Genomic DNA, 11317 nt, shown 5'->3' with positions numbered 1-11317 from the left:
AATTATATTTTTATTTATTGTTAATGACTTTGTTTTTTATTTATTTACACAATAATTTGTGATTTATTTAATCAGCTCCGTGCATGAGTTTTTTTTTATTTACATATAAGATTTTTTTCATGTAAAAAATACGTTGAAAAACTCTACATATTCAATTTCTTATCATGTACGTAGTTTTTAATTTGATTTTTATTCTTATGATTTTTTGTTTTTTTTCTTAACCCTTTTATAAAAGTCTTATTGTTTTTAATTCCATTCTTCCATTCAAGTTAATAGTGTATTGTTTTTTTCTTCTTCATTTTGGTTATTATTTTTTTGATTTTTTTCTTTTTCTATTAATGTTTTTGTTCTTTTTAATTTAACTTTCAAAGTGAAAATTTGATCTTGTACTCTAATTTATTTTATGAAGAAACAAAAAAAAAATGCGGAAGAAAGTAGCAGAACAAAGCTGATCAAAAAGTAAGTAAGGAAAATGTACAGTAAAACAATTTTTAATTAAATATACATTTAAGTCTTGCAATCAAGTTGGGTGATAATTAATTAACACGGAGAAAAGCTAAAGCTTGTTTTAATTAATGCAGTTGAAGGCAAACAAAATCAGATTTTGCTCGCTACTTTCCCACGAAAAAAGTGGCAAAGATGGATTGATGCACTGATTAAAGATAAATATAGATGGGGCTACGTTCTAGGTCACATGTCCTCCAATGTTGCTCATGATCACAAGTGTCTATATTAAAACTTTTTATCTTTAATTCGTCCTCGCCGGTGGATTCAGGGTTGACATTGAAGCCACACGAAAAGCTATATATATATATATTCACCCAATCTTCTCACCTATAAACCTACAAACAGAAATTAATACGCTCTCTCCCTTTCCCAAACGCTTTCAATCATATGATATGATCATGGAGTCTCACGTGAAACAAACCCATGTAGTATAAATATTTTTTGCCCTCACTTATTTGCAAGTAAACTTCAGTCTCGTACATCATTGACAAAGGCACAAATATGGCAGCCGTTTCTCCTGTAAACAAGTTCAACCTTGCTTTTGTATTAGAGTACACGAAAACTAATCAGCAAGAAATTTATTATAATTAGCATATATTGTTGGAGATGAGAGATGTCACTTTGTGCATATCCACATTATATCTGTATAAGATATCATTGCTAGAAAATGATCAAATATAAATAAAAATATACCGACATGAACAATATTGTATGTAAATTAAAGTATCATTTAGTAACGGAATACTACTTCGCTATTTTTCTCGGTATTTATTGACAAAAATATTCGTCGGTGATAATCAAGGGAATTACAGTTTGAAATGAAAAAAATAAAAAAAATAACGTGTCATTATTACAAACAAAATTATCGAGGAAATATTTTCATCGGTAATACTCTTTGATGAATCCATCAGTAATATTAAAGTTATAACCTAACAGCCGACCTCCCTTCCTTCATTTCTTCTTTTTATACAGAAAACAACAAACAACACCCCTTTAGTTTGTCTCAAATTAAGCTCAAATCATCACAAATTTATCCACCCCAGCACTTAGTCTATCAGCATTCCTGTTCTGGTTTAATTTTTTTTTTTAATTCGCTACATCAAGTAAGCAAAACTATCCATTTTTTGTTGTAACTCATTTTTAAAATGTTAATTTTTTGGTATTCTTATGTAGTATATGTAGTTTGTTTATGTGTTTACTTAATTTATAGCTTTTTTCTATAGAAATTATACATTTATACATGTTAGAGTCTGGTTGAGATTTTGAAAAAATATATTTATTTGTCATTTGATGAAATTGAGTTTGATTTTGTAATTTATGTGTTTTATAATGAATAAATAATGACTTATTTAATGGGCACGTTTCATATTTTATCAATTTTATTGTTAAGCTGAAAATTTTGATAAATTTGTGTTTTTAGAGAAAATTGATAATGATTTAAGGGTACTATTAAAATATATTAAATAAGTTTGAGATAAACCAATAATAACTAATTAGTTGAGTAATGATAATTTATTTAGTTCATATTATTAATTAATACATATTGTCATCAATATTCTATATAAGTTTCATATAAGTAATGAATGATCGTTCGTGGAAATATCGAATCTCACCTGAAAGGTTGCGTATGATAGATTAATATTCAATCACCGATGAATTTATCAACGGTTTACTCTGTCTATAATATGCCATATTCACAAATAAAATTACCAACAAAATGATGCCTTGTTTTTTTTTTGCTGTGATTTTGCCGTCGACAAATCAATTGGTAATTGTATTAGTAATAGAATAGAAATTATCGATAACATATTTTTCTATAATCATTTAGTGTTTGTGATTCTATTGATAAATTTTTTTCTAATAAAATTCAAGTTTAAATAACGATGAAATATTCTATTAGTATCATGCAATATTTTGGTTGTGTATGAGTACCAAATTGATATGATAGTCCTTGGAAAACATCGAGGGAAAATTATGTTTCTAATCGGGAGTACTATTTGCGTTGCCACTTCATGAAAACAAGTGTGCATATATATATATATATAACTAAAATTCTATTTGATTTGCACTCTACTTTCTGCCATTGATTATTCAACACTAGCTAGATTGCTTTAGTTAGCTGACAAAAGGAAAGTTTGTAAGAGAAGAAAAAAGAGAGGAGTGCTTTCATCATTTGTTGTGGGCTTTGGTTAACTTATTGAATAGAAAATGATAACATTTTTTAAAACAAAAGTCCATAACAATATAGCTGAACTTGCCTAATATATAAAACTAAAATATACAAACCAATTAATACCAATAAGAGAAGAGAGCAAAGAAAGGGGGGGAAGGGAAAGAAAACCCAACTTGCAAAATCCTTAACTGGCCACTAAGATTTCAAATAGGGGAATCTTACCATGATAATCATCATCAAAGGAAATGATTAATCTGGTTCATTAGAATCACTCGTGTCCATGCAGAGCTGTATTGGCAACCACTGCCAGCTTTTGAAGATTCAACTTCACAACAGTGTCCACAAACATCTCTGTATCTTCAACTGTATTGCCGTCTGGTATGTCCACAATATATGACTCCAAAACAATAGTGTAGACCTTGTCTTCCTTGTTAAACTCATTAACTGATGTAACAGACTTATAATTGTTTAGCCGATGCTCGCCCCCAACAACCCTAAAGCTTAAAATATGATTCTCATCATCCAAAATCTCTAGCCTTTCAGTGCTTGTGGAAGCTGGTATCCCAGAAACAACTGTGACCTCTCTTATGCTGCCTACACCACCGTCACCAGCACTCATTTTGCAACTCTTGATGAAGTGCTTGTATTTTTGTGGGTTATCAAACCTACGAACAAAGGGCCACACAACATGAGCTGGCGCATCAATACGTTGGGTTATGAGGGACGTGCATGTGTTGGGTACTGCTGCCCCAAATTTGTGGTATGTGTCAATCAAGGGCTTCAGCTCCACATACTCTTCTTGGGTTAAGCCTTGTGGTACTGGTGGGGCGTGATTAGCATCCATGCTGGAAAGAGCGGCTAGTTAGGCCGTCTGTTTGAACAAGAAATTTAGCATGCAAGAAGAAGAAATGAAGATAGATGGAGGAGGAGGAGGAGGAGGAGGAGAGGCAAAGACACAGCAAATAATGTGAACTGATCGATACATGGACGGCTGGGGATATATATATATATAATATTAAAGAGCTGGGCTTAATTTCTTTTGTTTTTCTGACAGAAGTGTCCTTGGCTCAACAACTTGTCAGGGCCATGCTTTTGTCCAAACATTAAAAATGTGATTACTTCCAGGATGAGAGAATTAAGGGGTGGCCCGAACATAACTATAAGAGGAAAGTGTCTGTGTTTAGCATAATAAAATTGTTGATTGTATCGATTTACCTGCTCGATTGTGCTTATCTTTAGGGAATGCTCGAGCATAAAGGTAGATCTTTGCAAAGGTGCTAATTAAATAAGAAGCAAGATGGTGCTTTGCAAAGGTGTTTGTCGATGTTTTATTATTACTAATCACTAAAATGACATATGGTATTTGGAACTAATTGCATGATTCTGCGGCCTACCCTATTTCAGCCATTTTAGTTTTCTTTATTCCTTTGTTTGATACGCCGAGAGAATCAAACTTTGACCAACCCTTCCTCGACTAAAAACCCATAATCACTCGGATTCTGCTTAATTAATCATATATCAACCCTCAAGCCGAGAACCCAAGTGTTTTTTGGTTGATTAATACATTATTAGCAATGGTGACGTAATTGTTGGTGGTATGTTTGGGATCCGAAGAATGAAGAGAAATGAAAATGGAAGAAAAGGAGAAGGGAGAGAAGAGTAAAAGAGGGAGAAAAGAGACAGGGAGTGGTAAATGAAGGGTTGTCGCCATCGTTGAAAAGGCAAGCTGGAGATTCGAGGATCATGTGGGAAGTCTAACAAACTCCCGCGTGATCCATAACTCTACTTTGCAGGATTCCCCCTAACTCACATTTATTATTATTATTATTATCAATTTCTTGAATTACCACTTCACAGATTTATTTCCCAAATTCTGTGCCATGTATTTCCCCACATTAATTGTGTACATAAAAATTATCTTTAATATCAAACAGATTTTTTTAAAAAAACTTGTCTTTAATATCGGTTGAAGAAAAATTGATTTATATATAAGTTGATTAAAAAATACTCAATCTTCGATAATTGAATATAAATATTTTATCTTAAATATAATTGAATTTGATTAGAATATTATTACTTTGAATTACATTGAGCATTACTTCACAAACTAAATTAGCTAATTATTAATCAATTATAAATACCGTATTAATTCTTCACAAAGCATCACATGTTAGTTACACATCGAGAATTGAACAAGAGCATCAAATCGTTATAATATTAGATAGTTCAATAATATATATATATATCCCTATTTTACCATAATTATAATAATTTTCTACGTACATTTGCAGATGTAATATATTTTTTTCTTAGGTTAACTGAGAAGTCCATTGGCTATTTTGAGGTTTACCAGACAACTTTACCATCAAAGCTACCTGGCTGACATCGATCCACTTATATATGCATGCGTGTAATCTCTGGTCTTTATTTCCCCTGGACAAGAAGATGAAATGAATAACAACACACATGATTTTTGTCATGTAGCAGTACCATAAATTAAGAACAAAATGAATTTTCCCTTCATTGGTTTCCTTTTCTTTGATTTTCTTGGAAAAGTTGTATGAGTTCAGTGACTAAGGGAGAGACATGGTCATGTTTATCAGGAGCAAGACTGGAAACAGGTAAGCACAGCTCTGCATGCGTGGCTGTATGCTGCATTTTGCAGAGAGGACTTTGAATTCAAATCAGGTGCACTTCCCCTTTTCTTTTCTTTTTTAGTCGGTGAATGAGATCATGAATGAGGTGCAATGTTTAGAGACTGTACTTCAGAGCAAAGATACTGACCGAGGGCTCCATAATTTATACACAAGTCAACCATAAATGTGAGGCGATCCAGCCAGTTCCTTATGGGATCAGTCTGATTTATATGAAAAATATTCTATTAATTAATTGCAACCAAATCATTGAAATTAAAAATGGCCCCAAGTTGAAATAGTTGATTCATGAAAAAGAGCAAGTTGATTTTATGATAGTTGAAAGGCAATAAAAAACATTAATCATACCTAATTGAATCTTAAACTTCAAAATGAAATTATTATCCCATTTTCTTCATGTCTCTCATCTGATCAAACGTGGAGAGGAGGAAGATCACCAAAATGGCAAGGCCGTTTCAGTGATTTGGGTAGCCGCCGAGCAGGGAGATCGGCAAGGAGCCCCTAATTGGACTGGATTCCTTTGTCCTCTCTTATCTCCTCCAATACACCAATTGGAGTAACCCTTGACCTTTTGCATCGCTACTTTAGAAAAAAGGAGACACAAGTCTTGGAGTTATGTTACTCCCTTTAGTCCTTGTCTTGTCTCCTTTCTACTCCCACATGGATAGATGTGTTGTCTTTATGGCTGGCAAAGGAGAAACACGACACTCACCTAGCTGGATGAAATCTTTCCCCTCTTCTTTAGCTCTTTTGTTGAGTACCTAGGAATCACTTGATACATGGTCGTGTGCTATAGTCAATGCTTTAATCACACAAGAACAGAAGAAAAAAAAAGTTGGGGAAAGATGAAAGAGGTGAAAGAGGTGCATGGTTCGATCATGGCCTCTATCTGGCCAGCTCATGATTGGTTTAGGGTATGTTATGGTTTAAAATATTTTTTATTTAGAAATGCATTAAAATATTATTTTTTTATTTTTTAAAAATTATTTTTAATATTAACACATTAAAATTATCTAAATACATAAAAAAATTAAAATTTTAAAAAATAACGCCTTTCTAATTAGACTCTAAAAGCCTATATGCCATAACATGAGAAGTATTTTGTTCAAATAATGAACCCTTGTGTGTTTTGATGTTAAAAAAAAAAATTATTTGTGTTCGGTGTTGGCTGGTAATTAACTGCTGAATGAGCGCAACTCTTATGAATGGTGGGCCTAGGTAATTGGGCCTATATAAACAAGACTCTAAGGCTAATAGGCCTCTAAGAGTCTGCAAAACGAGGTAACGGGCCAGATTTTCGGGCCCGGCTAAAGAGTGCAACTTCTACTAATAATGGTACTGTACATTCAAGCAGGAACGGAGATGAGCCGGATGCCCGGCCCATTAATTCAATAATTTACCCGTTAGTATTTTTTAATTATTATTTATTAAGCTAGATAGAGCGGGTAGTCGTTTCGTATTTTATGCTCTAAGAAAAGCCGCCAAAAATAATTCCGGTGGTGGAGAATTTATTTTATTTATGATGGGATCTGTATAGATCATCAACATGAGCAGGAACTCCGTTGCTCTTCAGGTTAATGTTTTTATTATGTATTTGGTAATGTATAATATTTTTTAATTAAAAATATATTTAAATAATAATTTTTTATAATCTTTAATTTATTTTTTATATTAATAAATTAAAATAAAAAAAATAGAATGACATTGCCCTAGGGACCGAATACCCACCACTTGTGCCGGTGGGATCTTTCAATTGACTTGATAAAGTGTATTTCGATTTTTTTTCTGGTTTTTTAATAATATAAACTGGATGGGACCGAACTAAAATTAATCTATTTAAATTGTATCAATTTAAATTTTAAAAAATAAATAAATTTTATTTGTGATTAAAAAGGAAACCGAAAATGATTTCCCCTCTAAACTCCACAAAGGAGAGGTGCAATCATGCAATAAATTGGAAAGAGATTAGAGAAGCAGTAGAGCTAAGGAAACGTGATCAGCTGCATAAAAATAAATGTAGTAGAGTCAAGATCGCACTGTGCATTAACTTTATAAAGAATATCGTGCTAGTTGCTTGATTCTCAAGAATATGCCTCCATCCCAAAGTTGTAAATACCAGTATGGTAGGCCCTGCTGTATTTTTAATTAGTACAAATTACTGGATATCCACTCGAAGTTAATATTACAATACATAAAATGATTTCTATATATTTAAAAATATTTATTTTTGTTATATCCATTATATCAGGTTATATATAACAATTAATTACATCATTAAATAAATATTTTTCATATACAATATTATTAAAATTAAAACACACACACACACACACACATATATATACATGCAGTTAAATTACAAGACTATTTTAAAAAGAAGAATATATTATTGTCCATTGAATCAAGTTCTAATAAATATCAAGTAACGAGATTCATAAATAACATATAATTAAAATGGATCAAATGTAATTAATTTTGCAAGTGGTTTTAGATCATTTCAGACCGTATGAAAAGAGGTTTTAAATGGTATAAGAAAATAAATATTTGTTTTTATTTTTTACAACCATGATGCATACTTATAATATTTTTAATTTCTGATGGTTCACTGAAAGCCCCATTAAAACTTTTATTAATTTCTTAATCATGTTCCTTCTAGAAAGAATTTTTTTAATAATTAGTGTCACTTTTTCATGGACCTACCAAGAGCAAAATGTTGAGCTTAAAGGGGTAGCTCTAGCTTGAAAAGTCTTTGGATTTTTTTAATTAGAATCTTAAACCATGACAAGGCTTGAGTTTCTCCTCCCATCAGGAAGTCCCCATGATCTTCTAAAGTTATCTAGCCAAGATTTAAAATTAAAGAAAATAGAAATGCAAAAATAAAGACTACCCAGTACTATTTTCATGGCGATTTGGCAATTAAATAAATAAATAAATTTGGGTATCAAAGAGGACAACGCTAATTAATTAAAGAGAAGGGGAGGGGAGACTACAATGGAGGTGCGCGCGGCTGGCAGTGAGTGTTAGCTAGGCTTTGCTGGGAGCAGGAGTGCTAGAAGTTTTGGAGCTGACATGTTCATCAGGACTTGAACATGGAAGCAATACAGAATGATGATCACCTAAACCCAACTCAGAAAAACTAGTGCAAATTGGAGAAGCTACTGTGCTCATCAATGGTAACCCTCCAAAGATGTTGCCTTCAATTATAACCTCAGGAATGCTAGCACTGGCTGGTTGGATTGAGCTAGTACCATTCCCAACCTGTCAAAATATAATTTTTGAATTATGTTTGGTAAAATTTATAAGTTAAAGCTAGGAATTTCAACTTTTAATGGAAGTAAAATCTTGACTTAAATTTGTAATGATTTTTTTATTCAAGTAAAAAGTTGTTCCAGCTAAACATATTTGTGATTTTTTTTTAATTAAAAACCAAAAAATGACTTAAATCAAACTGCAAAACAAACACAGCCTTAGAAATAATGGTGATAATTAAGCATATAGAAATAATGGTGATAATTACGTCGAAGAGACTAGGGCGTCGTTTTCTTTTAGTGAGACTGTTTTGCCTAAGAAAATATTTCTGTGCGTGACTGGCTACTTGGGTCGGAGTTCTTGTGGTCACAAAGTTTCTTGAGATACCCCTCCAGTCACCCTTGCCGAGCTTCTCGAGGCCTAGTAGAAAGATCCGGTGCTCCTCTTCGGTCCACGGCACACCTAACCATGCATGAAAAGCCAACCCCCCATCAAGACAAGTCACATAAATTGAACCAAGAAATTTGTGAAACACAGCGCTGCGAATGATCGATTTAAGTTATGACCATCATACCTCCATAGATGATTAATTCAATTTGTGTGCAGAAAAGATGATGAAACTAGCTACATGTGTGAGGGTGAGTGGCAAATTAAGCAGCACAAAAACTAGTTGAACTCACTCTTCTTCCTTTCTGGAGTACGCCCTACTTGGCCATCAGAGAGATATCCATTGGAGAGGAGATAAAATTCGTCGCCTGTGTTAACCTGCGGTGAATTGGATGACGTAGAAGAAGAAGGCGTGGTTGATGAAGATGGCAAGCTACCCACACTAAAACTCTTCTTCATAGCAGGAGAAGATGACGAAGCTGGTATGTCCAGCTGCACGCCAAAGAGCCTTAAACTTTCTTTTTGAGTAGTTGTGCAAGTCCTTGAGTTATGCCCTACGTTCCCACAATGTGAGCATTTCCTGCCCATAATGAAAAAAACCAGCAAACTTCCAAATCCACACAAGACAGACACTCAGGGATGGATAGAGACCACTTATGACTGCTTACTGCTCTATGGTTAGTGATTCAAATGACGAGGGGCTTATGGTTTCTTTTCTTTATATTTTCCACCCAAGCTTTTGCGCGCTCTCTTCCTCACAAGCGTCCTGCGATTTATACCATACAAGCTGACGTTTCCTTGTCACGTCACTAACCCATGGACCAGGAACACTATATTGGTTTGTGGGAGCTGAATTGAGTTTTTTTAAATGGAAAAAAAAATTATTTAAGTGATGATAATATTTTTTTAAAAAAGTAAAACAGGTAATTTATTTTATTGAATTCAATAAATTTGATTAATTTAATAATATAATAAAAAATAGAAAGTAACAACAAATTAATTCAATAAAATAAAATTGGTCTAAGTCAACCTGAGTTAATTTGCAAAACCTGTGATCTGACACATGAGATCGAGATAACCCTGTTGAAGGATAAAATTGAAAAAAAAATCAATTGTAAATAATGATCTTAAAAAAATATTTAAATTAACTCGGACTAACCTTTCAAACTCGTGATCCGGGTCATGAGACTTGAATTATCTTATAAAAGGCAAATCTGAAAAAAAAATCATGAATCCAAATTTTCGATTAACAAAATTTCAATCAACAAGGGAAAAAGTTAAAAAAGAAAGTTTGAATAAAAAAAGAATATGAAACAACAAAAAATGGCAAATAAAAAGGCAAAAATAAAATTTAACAGGAGAAATAAATAAAAGAAATAAAATGTTGATGGACGCGATTGAAAAACAAAATCAATTAAAAAAATAATTAAAAACAAAAAATTAACAAAATAAAAAATGAGGACCAAACTTTACAAATAAAAAAAATAAGAGGATAAAATTAAAAAATAATCTCAATTCTATGAATTATTTAAAATAAAACAAACAGTAACAAGGAAAAAATATGAAAGACAAACAAGTTAAAAGACTGGTTTAAACATCTATAAGGTCAACGTAAAAATCGAGGGGAGAGGAAAGAAAAAAAACTAAAATGTCAATGATGTCAAACCGGAGGTTCATTGATTACACATGTCAGTTGGAGTTCGAGGAGTCGTCGTGAAGATTCAAACGCCATCATGGAAGTCAGCATTCGGTCATTGTAAGACACCACACATGTTGTTCAAAAAGCATGGACGTTGTCACGCGTGCTTGCATGAATAGCACATGCCACCCATTTTTAAATATCAAATAATATTTTATACATGTTAAAATATCAAATTGCCTCTTGTCCAACTCGTTAATAACAAAAAAAAATCATTATGAAAAGATCAAAAAACCCTAGACCAATAAATAAAGATAGTTTGAATTCAAGGATAATATAATCATTTTATTGTGTTGTTCAAAAGGAAAAGTCGAAACAACCCCTATACGCTGGTTCATTTTCTTTTTTTTTAAGGTTATTTTAGTCATTTTACTGTGTGAAAAAACAATAAAAATACCTCCCTACCCCATTGCCCAGGCTATTTAGTCGAGTAAATCTGATAGTAAATTCTTTGTATCGAGAGAGGTGTAATAAAATTTTAAAGATAAAAAACTCATTATTGACAACAACAAAAACTTCATTATTTTAAAGTGTTTTGACAAGTAAGTAACTTTTTTTTTTTGGTTTTTTTAAACTTATATATATTGTATGATTAATATGCATGTTATGATTTTTTTTTATACTAATTGCAAGTTTAATATATTTGTT

At 32.3% G+C, this 11317-nt stretch overlaps 2 protein-coding genes across 2 annotated transcripts; both read right to left on the bottom strand.

Moving 5' to 3' along the window:
* Nucleotides 1-648: 648 nt before the first annotated feature.
* LOC7470707 (abscisic acid receptor PYL2) lies at nt 649-3819 on the bottom strand. The gene is made up of 2 exons (XM_002308532.4): nt 2903-3819; nt 649-1024 (listed from the first exon to the last, which is right to left on the bottom strand). Exon 1 carries the CDS (start codon nt 3522-3524, stop codon nt 2949-2951), a length of 576 nt encoding a protein of 191 aa, XP_002308568.2. The 5' UTR covers nt 3525-3819; the 3' UTR covers nt 649-1024; nt 2903-2948.
* Nucleotides 3820-8203: 4384 nt separating this feature from the next.
* On the bottom strand, nt 8204-9753 carry LOC7470706 (transcription factor MYBS3). The gene is made up of 3 exons (XM_024603588.2): nt 9264-9753; nt 8852-9045; nt 8204-8592 (listed from the first exon to the last, which is right to left on the bottom strand). Exons 1-3 carry the CDS (start codon nt 9556-9558, stop codon nt 8359-8361), a joined length of 723 nt encoding a protein of 240 aa, XP_024459356.2. The 5' UTR covers nt 9559-9753; the 3' UTR covers nt 8204-8358.
* Nucleotides 9754-11317: the final 1564 nt, after the last annotated feature.

The sequence above is a fragment of the Populus trichocarpa genome, chromosome 6 (genome assembly GCF_000002775.5).
Source record: "Populus trichocarpa isolate Nisqually-1 chromosome 6, P.trichocarpa_v4.1, whole genome shotgun sequence".
Lineage (NCBI taxonomy): Eukaryota > Viridiplantae > Streptophyta > Magnoliopsida > Malpighiales > Salicaceae > Populus > Populus trichocarpa.
The sequence above is the reverse complement of the archived record's forward strand: the minus strand, read 5'-3'. Positions and strand labels throughout refer to the sequence as shown.